The 26,392-nt window shown below is 26.7% G+C and overlaps 3 protein-coding genes across 4 annotated transcripts in view; 2 read left to right on the forward strand and 1 right to left on the reverse strand.

Annotated features, from left to right (window-relative positions):
- LOC107456936 (uncharacterized) overlaps window positions 1-26,392 on the reverse strand; it is a 99,797-nt gene that overhangs the window by 41,653 nt on the left and 31,752 nt on the right. The gene's annotated exons all lie outside the window — the stretch shown is intronic.
- On the forward strand, window positions 2,121-10,413 carry LOC107456914 (uncharacterized). Its single transcript, XM_016074893.5, has 4 exons — window positions 2,121-2,251; window positions 4,696-4,822; window positions 6,948-7,255; window positions 10,295-10,413. Exons 1-3 carry the CDS (start codon window positions 2,240-2,242, stop codon window positions 7,202-7,204), a joined length of 396 nt encoding a protein of 131 aa, XP_015930379.1. The 5' UTR covers window positions 2,121-2,239; the 3' UTR covers window positions 7,205-7,255; window positions 10,295-10,413.
- Window positions 11,448-26,392, forward strand: part of LOC107456926 (tetraspanin-18B) — a 54,326-nt gene continuing 39,381 nt past the window's right edge. Inside the window, exon 1 of one of the 2 annotated variants that reach the window (XM_016074914.4) lies at window positions 11,448-11,688. The gene's annotated coding sequence lies outside the window, so the exon portion shown is untranslated. The remainder of the gene's footprint in view (window positions 11,689-26,392) is intronic. The other variant, XM_043045317.3, reaches the window with a different exon arrangement.

Below are 26,392 nucleotides of genomic sequence, written 5' to 3' on the forward strand. Positions count from 1 at the left end.
GCATCGATGGCCTTATTGACGTTACTATTATTATGTCAAAGCAATGTGTAAAAACAATCAACTTTTTCATTTATTTTCCTTAGAAATTTCGTATTAAAGTTTCTTTCAATTTATTCTAACATAATCTTATAAAATGAGCAGTAGTATTTGGAAAATTATCTGAGATTAAGAAAACTCGCATCTTATGAGTTATACCCAATATTTTATTTCGCACTACTTAAAAAAAATTAAAAAAAAGAATGAAAAGAAAAAAGGAAGCATAAATAAAAAAAATATTTTTATTCATTTCTATTTTGTTTTATACTTTTTTGTTTTAGGATTCACAAAGTCTCCTGAAAATACTTAATAAATTTTAAAAATACTTAATAAACCTGGCACTAACTGTAAACTTCGATCTATATCTGTGTATGTATTTGTATCGCGCATAACAGCGAAAAACTTTTATAAATCTTCTTATATATTATTATTATTATTGATACTAATTATTTAAGTCATCAGTAAAATATTAAACAACTGAAACACAAAAACAAACACTGTCAAAAATTATGAACCGTGATTACAGTAGAAACACTGAACCGTGCGTGGATCGAGCCCATGAATACATTACGAAATAATTCTCATAACTGAAAGGCATATATCGACACAATTAATAAAGTATCGTGCAAAACAGCCGTAATCTTGATCAGGACTTAAACTGAACCATGTTTTCGTTCTGTTGTGTAATCAATTCTAAAATGTTTCAAGTTGCTTCAACTGATAGAAACAGATAATGTGCTTCAATTTTGTGCCCCATATTAAGATTGTTATAGATTTCGTTCAACATGGCTGCAGATTTTGAAATATCGATACACAATTTCTTGCAATAAAAAGTGAACATCTTTAATAACTTTTGATCTAATGTTTAGATTGTCGCGTACTACTGCTTAATTTCAATTCTAAGAGTCTAAATTTAAATTATGCACCGAGAAAAAATGTGGTCCTAACTACCAGAATATTGTAACATTAACCGTAATTATGGTTCTATGGGAATACCAAAAAGCTTGGTAATTTCGACCGAAACACATTGGTGATAATTTTGGGAAAACCATAATTATGAAATATGGTTTAATAATATGTGAAAGAATTTATTCATTAAATGTGGTGAAATTTGGTAGTTTTATCATGATATCTTAGAAAAAATCATTTATTCGATTAAATTTACTTTTCGATTAATTTCAATTTTTGATTAAATTCATTTCGTATTTTATGTTAAATGTGGGATAATAAGAACTATATTTTTGAAAACCTGAATTTCCGGTAAACCGTTATGATACCAATGGAAAAATTTCTTGATAAATGGTTTAAATACCGTATATCTTGGTTTTTAATAACAGAATTATAGGTTTTTTCACCAGAAATGTCAATACCATACAGTACCGTAATAATTGTGTCAGTTTTTTTTTCATCCGCGTACTTATTAATATGTTTAGATAATATTTCAAGCCACAAAAAACACTCACTTTCTCTAATTAAACCTTGTTTTCTTTCCTTAAGGATTTGGATTGTTGATCCTTGTAATATGGGAGGTAACTCCAATCTGGAAAATATTGTCTCACAATAGTTTGGCCAGGAAAGTGATTGAAAGTTTGGACTACTAAAAATATTAAAAATATTAATTTTTTTCTCGACTTATACTATTGTACTTCCGAAAATGTACGAACCTTCATTTTCCAATATAAGTGAACGAAATTTTTTTTGTTGTATTGTAAAAGGATTTTTTTTTAATTTATTCATTATTTATTCATCATCCCCATGTGACATAGTGTGGGTGACAAGAAAAAAACTTTTTCTTTTGTTATGTACAACACGAAACTATTCAAATTTTCACCATCAAAATATAGTTTTAAAAAGAATCATGTGGCTTTTTCTTGCTAAATTACTTTAAAAAAGATACCAGCAAAACATTATTTACCTTTGAGTTAAAAATAAAGAAGAAAAGTTTTGAAACAAATTAGCTTTATATAATATAGTTTAAATTCTAATTATGTTATATAATAAAATATTATAGGAATGCCGTTAGGTATTTTATAGGAATGTTTATGAGGTCGAGTTCACAGACTATCAATTACATTGATATACATTCTTTGTCTATTTTCTGTTGCAAAATAATTTCTGTGAATGCTTAGTACATTGATAATTGGCCCATCTAGAGAAGTGTTTATTAAATACGCTTTTTAAATTCTCTCCGCAAAGCTCAACAATGTTTCCCACTGTAAGTTTCTTTTTTTTTAATCGTTAACTATTTTATAAAAATGATGATTTATTTATAACTTTTAAACTATTCATTCTTTTTATTTCCGTTGTGATTGTTTTATTTTTATTTTTAATAGAAGTTCATGGTAATTAAAATCAAATGTTCCAAATAATAGCAATTATGGAAATTTTTATTATTTTTATTAAATTATTTGAATGAAGCGAATTTAAACTAGTTAAACTTTTATAAAAAGGAATTTTCTAATACATTTTATTCCGAATGCTTAAGTTATTACGAATAAACATAAATTTGATTATTCTGAATTTGACTAATTAATTTAATTGACTACTAAAGTGACTTAAATTAAAGCAAGAAAAAAGATGAATCAAAATTGATCAAAATATTGCACGAAGTTTTCAAATTAACTTTAAGAAAACCACGCTTTTTAAATCTAATTTATTGTGATTAACGTATAGGAATGAAATATGTTTTAAAAAACGCAGAAGGACAGTTTCAGAAAGCAGCATTTTTCAAGAATGAAAAACCGCATCGGAACCAATACCTCACATGTTTAAATTGTCGTATGTAAGTTAATAATATTTTACCTTCTTAACCCTCCTATCACCAAAACCCAATGAGCGATTTTTTATCTCTAATTATAAGATGGATAATTAACAATTTACTGCATATTAGAACCTTTTTTTTCGGATACTCGGTTCCGGCAATTTTGGTGATTGAGCCGCGATGGCTCAGGGGATACAATGTTAGCCTTTCAATGAGGTGAACCGGGTTCGAATCCAGCGATGGTTGGTCGATACGAAACCTCATCCGGCTTGCATCGACCACGGTGCTGATGTGAAATATCCTCAGTGGTAGACGGATCACTGGTTAGAATCCCTTCGCAGTCAGGCTAACCGTGGAAAGTCCTCGTGGTCTTCCTCTTCATGTAACGCAAATGCGGGTTAGTTCCATCCAAAAGTCCTCCACGAAGACAAATTTCTCCCAATATTTGATCCAGGAATTCCCTTGTCTTCTGGATTGGGTTCAAAATTTTAAGGCTACGGAGTTGAACATTAATAGCCGTAAACCCAAAAATTGGGTCGGCTGTTCAACAACAGTTATAAAATAAAATTTTGGTGATTTTTGAATCTTTACTGTTTAATAAGACTACTTCCAGTGAAACTAAAGTAATCAGTAAATCTTTGGAAAATAAGTCCCCCTTCCCATAATCTATAAATTTGTCCTTTTTTTATGGATTATGTGATACACGGATAAAAAATTCTAGTAAAATTACTGTAGTGTATGGTAATGATATTTCTGGCAAAAAAAAAAAAAAAAAAAAAAAAAATAGAATTCTGCTTAATAAAACCAAAATAAAGGTTTTTTGAACCATTCATTTTGATATTTTCTGTTTATATGGTAACGGCTTACCGGGAATTCTTGCTTCAAAAATAATAGTTCTTATTACCAAACATTTAGTAAAAAATGCACTGGAAAATAAATGTAACCGAATAAATAGTTATACTTATGCTATGCTCTGAAGTATTATGCTGAAATTAACAAATTTTACCACTGTTTATAAAACCAAACTTTACTGTTAATTTCACCACAATCATAATCAAAGCACTTTGGTAAAAACCACTAAGCTTCGTGGTCGCGTTCCCATAGAGCTATAAACATGTTAAATGTTACCATATTTTGCACCATACTTTTTTAAGTGTTATTTTATGGATTGAATAGTAGTACAGCTAATTTTCGATGCTTTGTAACTTTTTTGTGCTTTCGTATTTTTGTGTTTGAAAATTTTGTTTCTTTATTATAAAATATTGTGATCCATTTATATTTTCAAACATAGCTCTTTATAATTTTTTTTGAAAAACAAGATAGCGAATCTTTTTGCGATCAAAATTTATTGGGACCAAAAGCTATAGTCAGATACTTAAAATCAAACGTTAGAGCCTGCTATAAGCTTGGTTCCTACAAGCAAACGCATGTCTGATATTGACGCATGTCTTTAATGAATTTGTCTTCTGAAAATTTGGAATCCATTTTCAAAGTCTTAGAAACATTTTTATTTTTCGTAGACAAAAGTATAAGTGAAAGAAAATTTAATATAATCAATTAAAAAAATATTCTACATCTTTGATACTGCATAATTTAAAATAGATTCGATTTCAGTTAAATTATTTTAAATTGATTCATATTATGAATCTACGATTTCAATTTAATGAATCAAGGATATTTTTAAATGAAATCAATTCCCTGTCTAAAATTTGAACTCTTGGAATCCCTGTGACCCTTCCATGCAACCCCGGGGTTGCGCGAACCACCATTTAGGAACTTCTCAGGAACTGCTCAGTCTGGATAACAGAGATCAACTGTCTTACTATAGAGCACCTATATATAAAAAAATGTACAATTGCTTACTTTTTCATTATTCTAATTCTAGATATGTATTTCAGATAAGCTTCATTTTAGTGTTTGTTGCAATCTTACAAAGTCATGCACATTCAGTTGAGGCCTATCCTCAATGGGGATTCGTTTCAAGAACGAGTTTTAATGGAGACAGAACAGCTCTGTCATCTATCAGTAAGAAACATTCTTATACTTCCTTTAATACTGAGCGGAGAAAGAGTGTTTTTGTCAAATTACCGTACTGAATAGTAATGACATTGGTTTTTTAAATTGTAGTTCTTATTGCCTCATACTTAGTAAAAAATGCAAAACTAAATGAAAATTTAATCAAATAAATGGTTTTCATGCCATGCTATAAGTTATCATGGTAAAACTACCAAATTTTATCACGTATTATGAAACCACATGGAAACAAACTATTTCCGCCCCACGCTACGGTGAAAAGCTGAACTACTTAATTAAGATTGGCAAGTTTAACGTTTTTTTTAATATTATTTTTGATGTTCGCTGTAATCGTTTGGAAAATTGAATTATTACAGTTGTATAAAACGCTTAGATGTACATTCTTTAAAGAAGTCTTGTGTTAATGAAGACAAAAGTACATTTTGAAAAGTAAATTATGATATATTATCTTTCCCAAAATTTTCCATTCTTTTGAATTTATGCAATTTTGAATAAAATACATATTTAAGGGGAATACATGCATAAAGTAATTCTTTATAACTAGTAGAAGAATAAATGCAGAAAATCATTATAATATTTTTTTCTCTGTTTATAGGTAGAATTTTTCATATGACAGAATGAAATAAACATGTGTAAATAAAAATGCGATAGAAGCACATTTTGAAAAAAAACATGACTAAAATCTAAAATAAATTAATTAAAACTGATTAAAAAATTTTATGTTTTTACTCAAATGCAAAAAAATTAAAAAAAAATCAAAGCACGGAGAAAAAAAAATTCAAAACACTGATAAAAAGTGAGGCAATCCTACCTTTATTCAAAAATTTTTTTTTTGAAATATGGAAAAAGAAATTCAACTTAAAACTATTAATAAGAGTGAAATTATAAATAAAAATGTTTAATACATTACCTTTATGAAAAATTCTGACACCCATCCCACACGAATTCATAAAATTTTTTTGATGAATTTTACAATTGGAGTTAAAAAAAATTTCCATGCTATTGCTGTCCAAATTTCAAGATGGCTCTAAAGGTATTTCAGTTATTTATTTACTAATGAAAAATTATCCAGCAAACCAGCAAACTTAACTATCTAAAGACAATTCTTTTGAATTTTTTGATTGTTCTTTTTCGAGATTTCGTTAGCTCCTTATATTTTGGGAAATTATAATAGTGTCTTTTCTCAATTTCTTTTTTTACAGTAGTATGTCAACCAAAACTTTTGAAAGGATAATAAAATATAATATAAGATAAAAATATAACAAAAATATGATACGAAAGGCCAAACCTACCTTAATAGCTATTTTGTAAAAAAAAAAAAAAATAAATAGTCGTTAACAAAGTAAAAGTTAACAAAAATTATGCCGATTTTTACTAAATTAATCTACACGTAGAAGGAAATCCCCGTAAAATTACCGTACTGAAAGTAATGACATTTCTATCCAAAAAAAAGAGGTAATTCTCCTTAATTAATTCAAAATATAAGGTACTTAAGCCATTGTTGGAATGGTTTGCCGGAAATTATGGTTTTACAAATTATAGTTCTTATTACCACACATTTGGAAAAAAAATACAAAACTGAAAAGTAAATTGAACCAAATAAGTTGCTTTTATACCATGCTCTAGCGTATCCTGATAAAATAACTAGATTTTACCATGTTTAACAAATTTTATCCCATCTCATAAAGCCATATTTTGTTGTTAATTGTACCAAACTCATTAACAAAGAGCTTCGGTAAAATCTTTTTGTTATTCCCATAGAGCTAGAAGCATGGGAAATTTTAAAATGTTCTGGTAGTTTTTGCCACATTTTCTCCGCAAAGTATCAAATTAAAGACCGCTGAAGCAAGAGGAAAGAAAACTAGTAACAGATAAAGTTAATTTCCTGGGGGAAAATGGCATCAAGTATGATATTGCCTTCATTTCAAATGAATGGGCAAAAACAACGAGTGCTTCTGTTTGGTATAGTGCTCATCTTAGTAGATAATGAAAAAAATAACGGGGATCAAACCTACAATGCTTCTTCTATTATTTGTATACTTACACATCGTCTTTTTTGTTCTTAAATGACAAAATCAGTAAATTACATTTGAAAATGTTTCCATATTTGTTTCAGATAATGCAAAAGTTGGAGTTAGTCATAACCAAAGATACCCTTACATTCCGTCTCCGCTATGGCTGCCCGCTTACGGATCATCCTATAGGTTACCTATAGGTATTCGACCGAGACCATTTCCTGTCAACCCAGCTAGGCCATTCTACCCTGGTTATCCGCTCAGGGCAAGACCTTATCCTCAAAGACCCTACGTTGAACCCAGTAGAATAGCTGGAAGAAACTCAGGATTGGGAGGACTTCTCAATGTGTTAGGTTAAGAAGAGGTATTTTTGGATGGGAAAGAATGAAGAAACCAGATGATCAATTTGGTAGGATGTTACTTTATCAGAGTTATTTAAATAAGCTTCATTATTATTATTATTATTACTTATTATTTTAATTATTATTTATTATTATTATTATTATTATTATTACTATTATTTTAATTATTATTTATTATTATTATTATTATTATTACTTATTATTTTAATTGTTATTTATTATTATTATTATTATTATCATTTAATATTATTATTATTACTATTATTTATTATTATTATTTATTATTATTATTATTATTATTTATTATTATTATTATTTAATATTATTATTATTATTATTATTTATGCACTACTGAAGAGATTAATGAAATGCTTGTGGCAATGATGAAAATGAATTCCTCCTATCAGTCTTCACTATTCAGTGCATTATATCTCTCAAATAAAGTAATCACCTAGACACAAAGTATAAGATTTATTCACCCCACAAATAAAAGTTATAAGTTGATCTGCCTTAAATATTTCACGTAGCATAAGTTCATGATATGAAATATTACAAAAGTTGATGAGATAAAATGCATTCAGTAAAAAATTCATTAAAAAAATAACATTAATTTATATTATATGGAAGTTTTAAGACATAAAAAATCTTATTTTTAATTGATAGTCTTACATTTTAGTTTGTTTTAATTTTTCTTGACATTATTTACAGAAATTAAACATTGTGTAAATTTTATCGACTTGATGGAGTTTTTATGAATTCTGCATCAAAAACTTAATTAAGAAAAAAAACAAAGTTATAATGTTTATAGTTGTTACTTTACATTTACAAAAATATCACCTCATTTCAAAGATTATATGGGTCATTCTCACGAAAACTGTCATTTTTCAGTTCATAAAATCCCGAAAAAGTAAAGTGAATAAAAAGCTCTGAAACTTTTTATATTAATAGAAATATGTAATGGCATTATAAAGAAAGTATATATCCTATAAAATATACTTAATATTTAAATTAATTAATTTTTTAAATAATTAATTTATAATTAATTAATTTATAATAATTAATAATTAATTAATTAATTTAATAAATAAATTAATTAATTTAATAAATTAATTTATTAATTTTTTAATTTATTTTTCAAATTAATTAATGAGTACATAAATTATTTGCGCTATTTAAATGTGAGGGAATGACACTAATAGTGAGGGAATGATATTTTATTTTAATACATGTTTTTATCTAACAAGGGAAACTAGGGAAGTGTGACTCGCCAATTTTGAAATAAACTAGTGGGATGTATGCCTTATGAGGAATAATTTTAGGGGGAAACATTCGTTTCGGCCCATAGAAGGTCCTGTGAGAGATAAAAAATAATTAAATGTATAGAAAAATCGGCATTTTATTACTTCAATGCAGACTATTAGTTATTGTAATTGTCTCATACTCCAATTAATTTTGTGGTAATTATTAATTAATTTTCTGATTGATTTATTAATTAACAAATTAATTAATTATCCAATTAATTACAAATTAATTGGATTATGAGACAATTACAACAACTAATAGTCTGCATTGAAGTAATAAAATACCGATTTTTCTATATATTGAATTATTTTTTATCTCTCACAGGACTTTCTATGGGTCGAAACGAATGTTAAATAATTTATTAATTAGCAAATTAATTAATTATCCAATTAATTACAAATTAATTGGAGTATGAGACAATTACAATAACTAATAGTCTGCATTGAAGTAATAAAATACCGATTTTTCTATGTATTGAATTCTTTTTTATCTCTCACAGGACCTTCTATGGGCCGAAACGAATGTTAATTAATTTATTAATTAGCAAATTAATTAATTATCCAATTAATTGCAAATTAATTGGAGTATGAGACAATTACAATTACTAATAGTCTGCATTGAAGTAATAAAATACCGATTTTTCTATATATTTAATTATTTTTTATCTCTCACAGAACCTTCTATGGGCCGAAACGAATGTTGCCCCCTAAAATTATTCCTCATAAGGCATACATCCCACTAGTTTATTTCAAAATTGGCGAGTCACACTTCCCTAGTTTCCCTTGTAAGTTACATCTACCTAAAGTTTGAAAATGATAACATACTAAGTATATCTGATATTTATTATAATTTACTCTTATATATTTAATAGTTTTTACAGGTTTGGGAAATAAAATTGGCTGGCACGATTGAACAAAAAAAAATTTAATAATGTACTCATCTTGAATCATTCCCTCACTTCAGCGTCATTCCCTCACTTTATGCACTAGTGAGGGAATGACGAATTCAATAAAATTTAAAAATAACTGTTAGGCCTAATTAATTTCTGAAGTCAATCACATACAATTATATTCATACCAGAAAGCAACATATAATTATCCACTTTCTCGATGAAGTTGTATTTTATTTTACTCTAAAAAATGGCATGAGGGAATGACAAATGTAAAAAATTTTACCTGGTTTGATTCATTCAGATTTATTCCACAGCAAGGCTTCTTTAAGTTGAAGATGGAAACATACTGCAATTTTGTTCTATGATGCCAATTGTTAACTTCTGAAGTTTTTATTAAAATATTTTTATTCTAAGACGATTGCAGGTGATAAGAACATTGTTGTGAGGGAATGACGCGAAACACTGGGGACAAAGTTTAAAATAGTGCTGTGTTAATATTTTTATCAGAAATTAAATTTAAAATTGATTTTCTGAATTCTATATTTCAGTATTCTGAAATAAAAAACACGAATTTGTAAAAAAAAAATTTTTATTTCAGAAACAATTTTTTTTCTTTTTTTAAATCAGCAGTGGGGACAAGTGAGGGAATGACATATTGGTATATTTTAATTACCTAAAATAAATAAAAAATAAAAATTGATAATTTTATTTTTATTCTCTTGTTAGCTTGCATTCTGAAGGACACTTTCCCTGAATTTTTTTTTCCGTAAGTTGTAAAACAAACATAAAATATACTGGGGACATGAAAATGACTGTTTTTGTGAGAATGACCCATATATACTATATATTTTGAGAAATATAATAACAGTAATTTCTTCTTTTTTCATTGCAGATTTCACAAAAGTTCATGTATTCTTCAGCATGTAGGTAGAAAGAAAAAAAATTACGGTTGTAACTACGAATTTATCCCATTTAACCTTCTGAAATGAAATAAATATTTTAAGCAATTTATATTGTTCTTTTATTTTTTAAAGTATGACTTCCTAAAAAAATTCCTATAGTACATACACAAAAAACACTAACTCATTATAGGCGTGTAACATTTTAAAAAATCCACAAACAGTTTTACACCTAAAGCGAATTTGGTGCATTATAGTATACAATAGCAGTACATTAATTCAACCATTTTTTTTAAATATTTTTCTTATAACCTTCGTTGATTAGCCGACCCAATTTTTAGAGTTGAGTTTCAAAAACGTAATTATATTTTAAATCTTTTATTTTAACGATTTTGAGAAAGATGTTCTACAGTAAGCTGAAGAGGAAAGATGGGGGACATATCCTTCCCACTACAATTAAGAATACTTTAAATTTAAGGCAAATAACTTTTAATAATAAACAAGTGTTTCATGACGATAAATACTGCATGTTTGACAATAAACACTACATTATCACACATGTTTATAAATTTCGAACGATATAGTCGACATAATTTTTAATTTGTGAAGGTGAGAAAGTGCAAATGAGATGGCGAAATACTAATCCTAGATATTGTGAATAAGAAAATGCGTACACTTAATTTGTTTTTTTAAACACTCATTTTTCATAAAACAAAACGTTTATCGCGTAAAATATTGATAGAATGGAACACATTTGTTACATGTTTACGATCTCTTGCTTCGACCAGCAGTTTTCGAAATGCTTTAAATTAAAGAACATTTTTCACAAAATTGGTTAACGAAAAGGATGGATAATGAAAATTTTCTCGCAACACCCCTGAGTATCCGTCTTTTTCACCGCCAACGGCATTACAAATTTTCATCTGAAATTATTTTCAGAAGCATAAAGAATATAAAACCAACGAACTCTATTCAAAAGTTTATTTCAGCGGCCTTGAAAAGAGACAATAATAGGGTGTAAAGTGTAATATACCAATGAAACCTGATTAAAAAACTGTCCAGTTTCGGAAATGCAATTGAAAAAAAAAAGAGACTGGAACCACGGTGTATGAATTCTAGCTGAATGCGTTTATGGTCAAAATAGTAGACGATGAGTTTTGATTTCGTTGTCTGCTGCCGGAAACGGATACTGAGGGATGAGGCATCCCTATATTGTCCGGAAGTTAGGTAAAGGTATACGTTGATCGTAAAATACTTTTCAGGATTTTTATTTCTCATTTTATAAGTCTCACAAACTATAGCAAGCATACATTGAAGAGATCTAATTGAATGGTTATTAATGAAATTAATATTTTAAAGTGCATTGGATAATGGAATTTTCAGCGAAGTAAAGTGCTTTTCAATCATATATTTTATTGTATTAATGATAGATTGTTATTCTTAGAATTTATTTTTTCATTTCGCATTTTATCTGTCTCATATAATATGACAAGAATAGATTAGAGAAATCTAATTAAATTGTTATCAGTGACATTTATTTCAAAGTGCATTGGATATAAGAATTTTTGAAACGGTAAGTTACTTTTTGGTAATATATTTTATCGTATTAATGATATATAGTTATCCTTAAAACTTTTTATTGAAATTGAAAATATTCTTAAAAGTTATTATTTTTCCAGAAATTATTATTTTAAAGAGTATTGGAGAAAGGGAATTTTTTAGAAGATAAACTGTTATTCGTGCATATATTTTATTGTAACAATGATATATTTTTATTCCTAAAAATTTATTTAAATTGAAGTTAAATATTATTTAAATTGAAAAATTGATTGAAATATTCTGAAAGAAATATTTTATAATTGAAATTATTATTTTAATATTTCTCGTGAGTTTTTAAATAATAATTTAAGATGTCAATAAATTAGGACGTATTGTTAAAAAATTGGATAAGCAGTTTAGTGCAGAATTGCTATAGTCTTAATAATGAATTTAATTGAACCATACTTCCGTTCCAGTCCAATCAAATTATCGTATATTTAAATTTAAAATGTACGATAATTTAGTTCCATTTAGTTCTCAACAAGTTTTAATCTATATAGTTCAATTTAGCTTGGTTCGATAATTATTAGAATATATAGTTTACTGTCAGAAAAATCGGTAGAACATTGAATAATAATTTGGGGCAAATTTGCTGTTACCTTAATACAATGTAAAATTGAACCATGTTTTCGCTCAAGTTCAATCAAATTATAGTGTATTTATGTTTTACATTTAGTTCAACTTAGTTCTCGATAAATTTTAAACTATATTGTAAAATTTAGTTTAGTTCGACAATTATTAGGATACATAGTTTACTATCACATAAATCAGTTAAATGCTGAACAGTAGTTTGTTGCGAAATTGCTGTTATCTCAAGTGTTAAATTGAACCATGTTCAATCAAATTATCGTTTAATCAAGTTAAAAAATTATGATAGTCTGACTTAACTCGGCAATTTTGTAACCATATAACTCAAGTTAGTTTAGCCCGATGATTATATGGATGAATAATTTACTGTTAGAAAAATCAGTTATCATTGAACAATTGTACAAATTTACTGTTACCTTAAGATGATAAAGTGAGTCATGTTTCCGTTTAAGTTCAACCATAACTGGTTGGTTCACGATAACTGGTTGGAACATTAAGAGAATAAAACTCTCCCCAAAAGTAGCAGAATGTAAAATTTATTTATTAAGAAATGGAGAAATCAAAAATGTTGGTATAAATAATGGAAGCACTATATTTTATAAATTTGTACTCATTTCGGCATACGCCGATGATGTAGATATTTTTGCTAGATCTGTGGCTGCATGGGGTGAAACTTTTTTAGCTCTGGAAAAATCAGAAAGGAAAATGAATTTAAGTTTTAGTGTGAATAAAAAAAATATATCTATTGCTGTAAAGTGGCAACCATTGAACACAAAATGCACTGATAGATTTTTTTAATATTCTAAAAGCCTTTCTACATGATTTCAAAAAAGTTTCTATTATGTAATAAAATGTTATAGTTTGGTAATAAAACATTTAATTTAAAATGCACTCCTTCAGAATGTCACAAACATTATCATAATAAAACTTTTCTCATGAATAGTGAAATTTTTATCAATGTGTGACTGCCGTATCTCTTAGATAGAAGTTCAAAATCCGGCGTGTGTGCTCCTTTGCTCTACAAGAGTAGTTATGACTGATATTTAAAAATCAAAAAAACTATAATCTATATCATATATTTAAGGGAAGATTTAAAAGGAAATTGGAATGAAAAGTAATTAGATATTGATAGTTTTACATGATGTAAGCCATGTTTCATTTTTATTTTAAACTCCATGTAATTGCATCCATTTAAAGGCAGTTAACTATTATCAAATGTAGCACATAAGGTTCAAACAGAACGGCTTATATCACTTCTAATCAGATTGGAAAGGGATTTTATTGCGTGATGAGAAATTCTAAGATTAAAATGAGACTTCTTGTACCATCCTTGCTGTCAAAAACAAGTTAAATCAATTACTCATCTTGAAAATATCTAGTCGACCGTAAAATAGAAAACGTAAGCAAATTTACATTTTTCTCTATACATCATTAAAAAAAACGTCCTAAACTTTTGTTTCGTCATTTCTAATTTTTAGTTCGTGTTCTCATTTTACATAAAAACCACATGATATGATCATAATCGTGTAAATAAGATTTAGACATTTGCCATCAGCGCCATATTAGAGAAAGTTTAAGGTTTAATTGTTTTCCTGTAAGCAATTATTTATTTTACATTCCTTATTAATGATATTCTCAGCTATAATTATGTTTTTAGTTTTGATTATTATTTAAAGTTAAAGGCCCTAAGCAGAAAATGATTTTCCTTTATTATACTATAGCATAAGTTTATGATAATTGCTAATTATGAAACATTAAATGTTAAACATATTGTGTTGCAATTTAAAATTACTAAATTTTTAAAAATGTCATTTTCTCTTTTATAATTAATTTTATCTGAAACTGTGCCAAGTCACTATATGCAACTAAAATAATTTTAACAAAATAAGTATTGAAAATTTCAAAGAAATACTAGTTGCGCAACTAATAATTAGTATTTTCCTAATTACTTAATAATCTTTTTGGTGATAAACATCTAAAGATAATGTATATTGTCTTTTAATAATTATTTATTAATTATTTATTAATTATTTATTAATTGTTTATTAAATATTTATTAATTATTTATTAATTATTTATTAAATATTGATTAATTATTTAGTGATTTTAGTGCGTCTACCGCTACAAAGATATAATTCCAATTCACTAGTATGTAAGACATGTTAACTCGATTCTATGGGGTATTCCTTTTGATAGATGAAGTTTGACATTGTTGATATCCACTCTCCTCACAGTGATTAACTTATTAATTGATCATAATTTTAATTATAATTATAATTAATATGATTCAAAGAATCACCCCTCTGAACACCGATGAAGCTCACATGGGGGAGTGAGGTGGAGAAATGATGTGTTTTACCTTTTCTTATATATTTCGTAACTTATATATTGCACATATATGCATTTGCACTTATTATATTTGAAACATATATATTTGCATTTATATATTTTGTAAATACTTCTTTTTATTTATGTATATTTCACGTTGTCAGTTGAATAGTCTCTTCTATTTCCACTCTTCCGTTGCCGATTGGCAGTTAACCTTAGAGTCTTTTACCGAAAGGCAGATAACTCAACCAAAACACTACATTGAGCATTACATTAAAACATTGAACATTTAACGAGTTTTTGTAGTGATCAAAAATTATTTTCTTATTTTTATTTTGAGGGGTTAAGATTATGAACAAAAATAGGAACAAGAAAAATTTAAACAAAAAAGCAACAGCAACAATAAAATGGAAAAGTTGAGGCAAACGAAGGTTATAACCCCATAAGTGCACTTGCTTCTCAATATCTCAAAGATTCCGTATCTCCATGGAGACAAATAGACACGCACATGATATTTATCCATAGGCTTGTTTCCTTTGTCACACAATCGACCAGCATCCTCGGTAAATGCCTATACTAAGCAGATGGGCAGCAAGACAGCAGACGAAAAGCGAGCATTACCTCCTTTCTAAGTTTTCCAAGCATAAAATCCGAAATTAGTTAAAAATTTTGGAAACCAAAAATTACATAATAATTAGAAAAAGAAAAACAAGTTTATGGAGTAATGGGTTAATATGCTTCGAAGAATCACCTCTCTGAACACCAATTAAAACCGAGCAAGATAGGTTGAAATTTATACAAATAGTATAGGTAATTAAATAAGAGTAATCAATAAATTTTGCATAATTTTTATTTTTGATGTAGCAATCAAAAAAATTATTTAATGAAAAATTATCATCAGGGAACAAAAATTATTGCAAAGCAATCGTTGGGTATAATGAACGAAGCTAGCAGGGATAGGGAAAATCAGATGTTGGACATAAAAATAAATTATAGTAATTAATTTTTCAAATTTCATTAGATTTATTATTTGATGAAAATTTATGTGATAAACATAGTTTCTAATAAAATCATCTGGTAGAAAAGATTCTTTAAAGTAATGCTTAATTTTAATTTTAAATTAAATTAATTTTTTTAAGTCCAAATTTTTCTTTAGCATTGCCCCCTTTCTAAGCTTTTCAAGCATAAAATTTAAATTAATTAAAAATTTTGGAAATCAAAAACTAAGTAATAATTAGTAAAAGAAAAACAAGTTTGTGGATTAATAAGTTACAATAAAAACCGAGCAAAATAAGTTGAAATTTCATACAAATAGTATTGGTAATCAAATAAGAGAAATCAATAAAATTTGAATAATTCTTAATTTTGATGTAACAATCGAAAAAAAATTTTTAATGAAAAATTATCATCAAGGAATAAAAATTATTACAAAGCAATCGTTGAGGGTAATGAGCGAAGCTAGCAGGGATGGGAAAAATCAGTTGTTGGATATAAAGAAAAAAATTAATAGTAATTCAGTTTTCGAATTTCATTATATTTCTTATTTAATGAAAATTTATGTGGTAAGCATAGTTTCTAATCAAATCATTTGGTAGAAAAGATTCTTTTAAGTAATGTTTAATTTTAATGTTAAATTAAAAAGAAATTAAATTCCAAATTTTTTTTTAAATGTGCTATTAAAGCTGAAATTTTATTTTCGTTTGATTATACTAAAAATTGCGAATAAAGATTGAAAAAAGAAGAAATATTTTAAAGGTGTAATAGATTTAAAGTTTGTCAAAAATTTAGTGTCACTTCAACAAGTATGACAAAATAATCCTAGTTGTATCATTCAATCTGCACTCATTTGAAGACATGAATCTCAAATTTATGTAAATCATTGAACTCTAAGAAGTAATAAATTCCAACTTTTATGTATTTGAACATCTGAAGCAGAGATCACGTTGCATCTAAAAGCAGACGTTAAATAATATGAAGAACTGTTGCTATCGCTACCATTCAAATCGTGTAAAACTCGCTAATATCGCCAAATCACGCCTTTAACATTATATCAGGCTATTATGTCTAATAATTCAGGAGGAAAATTCAAAGGTGGCTATCAAAACCATTTATTGCCATTATTAGGCTGGATTACTGGCGAGTTCGTTAATCTCTAAATGAAGCAATTGTAATCTGTCCTTTTGAATTTGATCTCAATTCGTATTTTCAGTTTGAGTTTTTACCACAATGGAATATTTATAGCGGAAGGGGAACGTTAGTGAATTGACTTTATTTTTTTCCAATTAAAGTCACGTTTTTCTACTAAAACAACAATTAAAATACCTTATGTAAGATACTGACCATAAAAGAATATTTCACAGAACTATGCTACTTCAATGAAGTATTCACGCAGCTGTTCCTTGTAACACCATCTATTTCCATATGAAATATGAATCGTAGAAAATGGTCAAAATATCGAACATAGGTCATCCAAAATATCGTTCATAGTCCATATAGCGTCCAAAAACGAAACTTTTAGAGCTAAGTTTTAATCATTGCATCATGTTCAAATTACAGATTGCGAAAAGTGAAGGATTTGAGCAGGTATGTTGAAGATGTATTTAGTACACTGTAAAAAATTCTGGATCAAATCACGGTATAAAGTACCGGCAAGTATAAAGCGTATCACGGTATAGAACATCATCCGCAAAATCCACTTTTACCGTAAAATATTGTACCGTAATTTCTACAATAATATTTATTTAGCAAGACTGGTTAAGTGATTTAACAGTAATCATTACTGTAAATATTAGTGGCATATAAGATCTTTTATTCCTTAAATCGTCCCAGTAAAAATGGACATTACGGTATGAAGTACCGGCACTTAAGATGTCGGAACTTTGCACAGTAATTTGATCTGGAATTTTTACAGTGTACACTCCAAAATTATTCGTTATTTAATGCAATTGCAATAACATTGGATCCGAAATTTCGGCCTAACCAACCAAAAAATTTCCGCTAATATAAGACAGTAACTGTTTTTCGAATTTTCTCTTAAACTTACTTTAATTATGGGGAGATTTAAGACAAAATAATGTTGTGCTTGTTAAATTGTGGAAATTAATATGTTAATGTGTTGAATGAAAAGAGATATTCATGCAAAAAAATTTATTGCTTTGTACATTTGTTGAAAAATTGGAGAAAAAAAGTTACACTGCCGATAAAAATTTCATTACGTTGAATTATTATTAAGTTAAGTTAGGGTATTTACAGGAAAAAAGTCGATGCACTTTTAGCGTTCGAATCCAATGCTCATTCTCTAGACAAGAACACATCAAAAATGATTAAATACTAAGTTACAAATTAGGAACGACTAGGTTGGCTACGAAAAAGTTTGCTTCAAACTTTAAACATTGAATGTATTAAGTTGATGAACTGTTGTGTAACAGGATGCTCTAAAAATGTCGCTTATAATATAGAATTTTGATGTTCTTATCTGTAAACCAAATTTATCAGGACTTATTACTGGTTAGAAGTTAATATTTTAATTCAGAAAAAGTTATCAAAATCTAGCAAAGAATATTGAGAACACTAAATCCTTCATAAAAATATAGAGTTTAATTTTTTGTAGAAGGAAATCAAACGGAAGGGCTATTGCTCTTAGATTTCGATTAAGAAGAATAAATAAAAAGAAAGAAGGAATGCTTGTCGTTAACAAATTCCAAGCATACTTTTTATAAGTGTAAGTAAATTTCAACCATCTCCGGAATTCCACAATGTTCTTTTTTCAAGTTTTCTTTTTTTATGAAGTTTTGTAAAATCTACATTACAATCTCCCTTTTGAGAATATTCTTCGTTTTTATTTTTTCACCCAACTCAATTACTAGTGTTAAAGGAAGATATAGGCAAAAAATCAGTAGAATTGCATTGCTTTTATTTACATTCCTTTTATAATGGTCAATATTTTTGTTACCTAAATGTTATTTATCACGGTACATGAAACTATCGTAACAGATAATTATCAATAATATTCATGATATTATCTTCTTCGATACATGTAGTTTTAATAAATGTTACAACATTATCATATTATACAATTATTGATATTAATTATTCTCACGATCATATTTGATATCATATTTGATATCGAACACAATATTGTCATAATCAATGATTATTTTAATTGGATATTTATGGAAAAAAAATGTATTCACGACCTATCGCGAAAATTTAAATATTATCATTGCTATTTTGAAAAAAATATTGATATTTCACGATATATCGATAAACCAAACAGCTTCATTAATATTAAATACTATCTTGACAGTTGCAATTACTTTCACGATTTTTCGATGCAATTATTAGTACATACTTTACTGTTAAGAATTTTTCTTTCTAAAAATACTTTCTTCTAATAAAGCTTATCTCCTACAAGTTATCAAAACTTTTTTAAGAAACTGTTTTACGCAATCATTATGTGTGTCGCAATAGCAATAAAAATGTTTATGGTCAATTTTTTTAAGTAAAAAAGCCAAATAAAAAACACAGCCATTTACACGTATACTGCTTTATTTTTTCTTCGTTTTTTTTAAAAATAGTCCTCGACTCACTATTGCATACATGATGCATCGCGAAGGAGTTGTTATCAACTGCTGCATATAAACTAAAATTGATGAATCACATCAGTTAGTATACAACTGCATTGTTTTCCTATCAATTCATTTTCACTCAGAGCGATTCCACAGAAAATGAAAGTACTCAAAAGTTGCATTCGTTTTTATGCAAACTCTGAACAAAGTGAAGTTTCAGATTAAAATTAAAAGTTTTGTTCTTTATTGAATAACAACAGATTTACATTATGTTTTAGTGAAGAATAATACATTTAAGTTTAGTTTCTTTAGGAAAAACAGAACGAAAAATTCAAGCACTATCTGATACGAGTGTATACTTTATAGCTTATAAAAATGCCTACCAATCGACAAAAACAAAATGTTTCCGTAAACACGTATCTGTTTCCGAAAACTATTGTCTCTACAAATTTTACAGTAAAATAAATAATACAATTTTAGAAAGCTTTGGTTTATGTGCTTTTCGAAATATCGGAATAATATTTAAGTATGAAAAATTTCCTGTTTAATTGTAGTAAATAATTATGCTGTTCTCCTTACTATACAAAGCAAATATGCATTAATTTTTGTGAATCATTGTATTTTTAAATTTTTGATATGTTTCAAATTTATATTTCTGTATATTTCAAAATTTATGCATACATTTATATTGCAAATGCTTTTTTCTATGCTTTGTTTAAACGATTCCTCCAACACTTAGAAAAAAATATGGTCAAAACAACCAGAATATGGTAACATTTCCCATGTTTCTGTCTCGATTAAAAAAAGCTTGGTCATTTTTATCGAAGCGGTCTGGTAAAATTAAAAATAAAGCATATTTTTATAATATGGGTTAAAATTCAGTAATTTTTTTAGTAATACCTTGGAGAATGGTATAAAAAACCATTTATTCGGTTAAATTTACTTTTCAACTATGTATTTTTTACTAAATATAGGCGAATAAGAACTATAATTTTCAAAACCAGAATTTCAGGTAAACAGTTACCGTATGAGTGGAAAACTTATCAAATGAATTGTTGAAATACCGTATATTTTGATTTTATTATTCAGAATTAATGTAATTTTACCAGAATTTTTTTTCCGTGTAGGGTTAAAGACTTTTTTGGTTTTTTAAAAAATTATTTAAGAAAGTCGTAAAAAAATAAGTCAAAATTAAAAAATATAGATCTACATTTTTTATATTTTTCCAATAAAGGAGTATATTTCAAAAGCGAAGTTAAATAAAACAGAACTTCCTATGTAAAAGCTAAAATTTACGTTTTATTTTAACCGCAGAAGACAAACACAAAGACGTGGTTTTGTCATAAAAAGCCATTTGAGTGTATTATTTAATATCTAAATTCCTTACAGTCCCATATGTTTGTTTAGCTGACTATAAACTCATTTTTTTCTTCGAATAACAGTCGAATAATTTCGTAAAAACTATTAGGACTGTTGAATCCGAACAATTTTAATAATTTTAACTAGAATTTTAGTTGAACATTTTTTAAAAATATATATTATTTGAATGGTGTGAAAAATAGTTGCAACTTAGTATTTTGTTACAGCATTTAAATTTTAAATAAAAGATGAAACAATTCGAGGATTTTAAAAATTATTAAAGCACCAAATAACATATATTTCTCTTTGGAGCAATAAGAATTCCTAAAATATTTTTTCACCACTTATTCATAAATTGTTAGGAAAATATTAAATCATACCATCTCTAGTTAATCTAGTTACAAGTTCTGCATGTCTAAGGCAATATTTGAATTAACAAAAACGTAGACATTTATTTTTACATTATTCCACATATTGGCACATTCTTAAGTAAATAAAACTCATAGCTTTGTTTCTGCTTTACTCTGCGTGGTGTGAACCATATTTAAATACACAAAGCGTGTGCGTTTATTTTTATAATATTCTGCATGCTTTGTCCAATATTTAAATTAGTAAAGAACAATATATAAATATGTTTACTTAATCAACGGTGTTAAGAATACATTTGAGAACGAAAAACCACAAAACTTTTTCAATGTTAGTCTCGTTACTGGTCCACTAGATGTATATTTCCTTGCTTATAGAATTGTTTAAAATATATTTTTTAATAAAAGAACGCCATATTTCACGAAAAATGACAGAGCCACGGTTTACCATTTAAATAAGCGAAAACTACTCGGTGAAAAATTACAGTTAAAAGTACAGGTACTCTAGGTGCCGGTAAAATCTGTTTAAATGGCTGTAAAATCTGCTTTAAATGGAACGTGTTACAGAACGAAAAATCTGATATACCGTAATTTTACAGCAATAATCACAGTAAAATCACTGATGATGTACCGAAGACGATGTTACTTCATTATATATATATATATATATATATATATATATATATATATATATATATATATATATATATATATATATATATATATATATATATATATATATATATATATATATATATATATATATATATATATATATATATATATATATATATATATATATATATATATATATATATATATATATATATATATATATATATATCTTTTAAGCCATTAACTGGTTTAAACTGGTACGTTTTTAAGAGATACGTTTGTTTTTAGTGCTAGTTCAATGGAAAAAGAAACCCTTGAATTTTTATTACTTTTATACTGATGTTTAGAATGAAATTCTTGCTTAATAAACTAATATGAAATATAAATAGAGTAGATTCGTTAAGTACAAAAAAAATATTAAAAATAGCTGTCATAAACATCTTTAAAAAATATTTACAATAAATTTTAAAAACATCAAATTTTTTCCTACAACTTATCGGTGTTTGAATTTTAATATGAAAAGTTTTGTTACTTTTATCTGAACAACTTAAATACCGGTTTCTGCTATTTAATCAATACAATTGCTTTTTACCGCATTATTAGCTACTAATTTAGACATTTATTTCCTTGTTTATTCCTCAAATTAACTCGCTGTTTTTCACTTTCAAAATTTCAATGAGAATTGGAGAAAAAAAAATGCAAATTATATATTTAGTTAAAACTTACTAAGGAAAGACCAATTGTGAGCAATTACTGAAGCGGATAGCGTTAAAAAGCGTTTAACTTGAAGAAATAGAATTAACGAACAATTATGGGACTCTTACAATTTAAGTATTTAACTAGGGCGGAGAAAAGCTAGGCTTAACTTATCAACGACGGGGATGAGTGATAATAAGTGCAATTAGTAGATGTACGTTGAAGCTTTCTTATGTGCGAGGCTTAACATAATTATTGAAATAATTTATGCTGTTTGACAAAAATTAAAATTGATTTATCCTGAATTAAGTTGTTTTGAAAGGCAAATTCCATCATCCATTTTTATATTGTTGAATTGAACTTTTTCTTGTGTGTTAAGAAAAGACAAAGTGATGACCTGCTTTATTGAATCATTTAAATTTCGAAGCACTTTAGGGCAAACTTATAGAAATTAAATCATTTCAGAGATTGATGCAAGAATTTTAAAATGCAGGTGTAGGAAGAGCAACGAGAAAAAATTATAGTCAAATCTACCAGAATATGATAAAATTTATCCCTTTGAAACACCGTGCACATTTATACCTTCAGAACACCATGAACTTCGGTACTTTTTACCGAAGTGCTATTTTAATAATTTTGATAAAATTAATAATTAAATATGGTTTTAAAATATGTGATAAAATTTGGTAATTTTATCATGATACCTTAAAGCTTTTAATAAAAGCCATTTATTTGGTTAAATTTAATTATTCGCTTTTTATTTTTTACAAACGTCTGTTAATAAGAATTTTCAACCTGAAAACCAGAATTTCCGGTAAACCGTAACCATATGAATGTAAAGTTTCCTTAAGAATGCTTTAAATAAAGTATATTTTAATATTATTACCAAAATTAAGTTCTTTTTTCCTTACCAGACATGTCATTACCATATAGTGCAGTAACTTTACCAGATATTGTTTCTCTATGCCATAAGCAACAGATTGCGTTGTGTTTATTCATTTCAACATTATTCTCCAATAGAATCAAAACTTATTTTTCTTTATCCAAATAGTGAAGTTATTTACTTTTCAATTAATCTTTAATTTAAATTAATAACTAATAAATTGCCTAATAAATTAACTAATGAAATACAAAGTAATTAAATACATTATTAAAGTATTCTAAATGTAATTTAATTATAATTATAAAAATTTGCAAAGCAAAATAAGTTAAGTAACTTAAAAGATAATTAAAAAAGAATTACTAGGAAGTTCAGCGCATCACTTCCCGTAATTGCTTTTCTTGCATTATTATTTTTTCTTAAAAGTCTTTTTTAGATAAAGACTTTTAAGACTTTTCATACCCAATCATTTTCTTAAAACTTAGCATAATTCATATGATCCGTCAAAAATTAATGATTTTCTAATCTACTGTAAAGTGTAAATGTTCAGAAATTCTTATGTTCAGAATTATAACTTATTTCCAATAATATTTTCTTTAATATCTTATTTATTATTTATTTTTATATTTAAAAATATAAATCTAACTACGTTTTTTCAAACTAATGTGTTTTAATTTTTTTACGAACTTTTTTTTTAAATTGTGCCTTACGTATAAGAGACACATCTCTTATTTCGTTGAATTCATTAAAATAATTAATAAAAAATTTTCTATTTTAATTAAATTTAAGGAATAAGAAACATTCTAAAAAAAGGTAAAAAACCAACAATAGTTAATCTAGTATATTAATTGATGTTTATAAATTCTTAAATAAAACAATAATAATAAGTAACAAACATAAAACAATAGCAAATTGTTTTATGTTTGCTACCTTATGTTTTTACACCCAGTAAAGCTAAATGAGCTTTACTGGGTGTAAAAAAAATTATCGATTAACTTATATCTAATTAATCAGCATTTGTACTTTATTTATTCTTACAGAATAGTTTTAATCTTTTTAATTAATAGTATATTTATGTTTGAAAATTTAATTAACTAATCTACTTATGAACTAATTATAATCCTTTATTGATAACATTTTCATTACAAAGGAGAAAAAAAATGTGTATTTAATTTATAGACAACATTAAGCGTATTAGGTAGATGAAATTGCTGTTGACCTTTAAAGCCATGAATTGGAAAGGTAACACTCAATTTCTCTATTCTTTTTGGATGAGTTTATTCTTACGGATCTTTTAAACTTTATTATAGATAACCGGAAGCTTTCCAAGCTAATAACAAATATTCTTGCCTTAAAACAGGCGAAATACAAATAAAAACCAATCAGACATTAAATTCAATATAATAAAAGAAATGAAACCTTTTAACCGTTAACCGTATACTTAAGATATAACAGTTAAACTAACATAAGAAGTTGAGTGACTTTAACATTAGCTTCTCATTCGTCATTAGAGCGCATATTTGAAAAGAGAAGCTATTTTCTTGCCTTTTTTGAAGTGAAAACAAACTCATCCGTGCAAAGAACTGTGATTTCGAAAATGAAAGCAGTGGATCAAGAATCTTTCACGCACTGAGAGACATGTGTGTTTTTTCTATAGATCAGATGGATATCTGTCATCTCCGCATAAATTATGGCAATTTTCAAAAACGCTGGTCGTTAGACTAGTTTTAGAACAAATCTTAAGAGGTGTATCTACGTAATTGAAGATAAAAGAAAATAAAGGGAATAATTTGAATTACGGTGAAGAAGTTGTGTTCTTATTGAAAGAAAGACGATTAATAGCTGTCCCCAAGAGTGTTTTAGTTTGTTTTTGAACTATTTAATAACACTTTGTGCAATTTCAAATTCTTCTACAACTTCACTTTATCTACAGCTACATTCATAAATAACATCATATACAATTATAAATTCACGAATATTTCATCTAAAAAAATTGTCAGTATTTTGCAATTACACGCACCTGATTTTTCAAAACTAGAAATGATTTTTTTAAATTAAAATTCCCTCTTAAAAATATCTTTTACTGCTTCAGAATGTAATGAATCATTATCATATGATAAATCATATATGCACTTAGAAAAAAAAAGTATGATTAAAATTTCCAGACTATGGTACTATTTGAAGTGATTATGGCTCTATGCAAACGCAAAAAAAAATTGGTTAATTTTACGGAAGCGATTTGATGATGAATCAAATCATATATATTGTATATATGCTCATATGATAAATCAGTTAAAACTGCGTATATAGATTAATCTATTCAAAATTTTAATGTGGACAAAGGAGTTATTTAATTAAATAATTGTATTTTACATGAAATCAATTAACTTAACCCCTATCATTAGAGTTTAAATAAGAATGTTTTTAAAATAACTAAATGCCGTTGAAATTTTATGAATGATAAAAAAAAATAATGAGACAAACTTATTTTCAAAAATGAAATTTCATGCTCAAAATGTTAGCACATTTTCTAAAGTTTTAGAGTAATTTTATTTTAAGACTTAATGGCTATTTATAAGTTGGGGGACAGAGTTTTATAACTTATGCGTAAGGGGTGTATAGTATTGCTTGCGAAAAACAAACTTGCAAAGTCGTTTCAATAGCACTTAAAATATTTTTAATAGTTTATTTGTTTTTTTAACTTAAACCACAAATAACTTATGAAAATCATATTGAACTAAAAATAAGAAAGTTAGTAAAAATGAAGATACTAACAAATCCCATTGCAATCATACCTAAGATACAATTTTCAACTCATGCACTCTGTGTATAAAAACTAAATATCATACCAAAAATACAGATATCAAAAAAAAATACATACTACATTATAAAAAATTGTAGTATATCTTAATCTCAAAAAATTTGGCAACTGCTTTGCACCCCAAGTAGTGAAGAACCGAGACAACATTGTTATTTATTACCACTTTTGATATTCAGTAATACAAATATTTATAGTTACACAGTAAGATAAGATACTCATAAGAGTTAGTAAAGTTATTTTTAGGACACAATATAAAATAAGATTCAATAATT

This window comes from Parasteatoda tepidariorum, chromosome 4 (assembly GCF_982258835.1).
Source record: "Parasteatoda tepidariorum strain Cologne lab strain chromosome 4, Ptep-v5.0, whole genome shotgun sequence".
NCBI lineage: Eukaryota > Metazoa > Arthropoda > Arachnida > Araneae > Theridiidae > Parasteatoda > Parasteatoda tepidariorum.

Excerpts from the sequence above, each read along its gene's own strand:
- LOC107456914 (XM_016074893.5), top strand. Across the intron at positions 4,823-6,947 it reads AACAGCTCTGTCATCTATCA|ATAATGCAAAAGTTGGAGTT; the intron begins GTAAGAAACATT and ends TATTTGTTTCAG.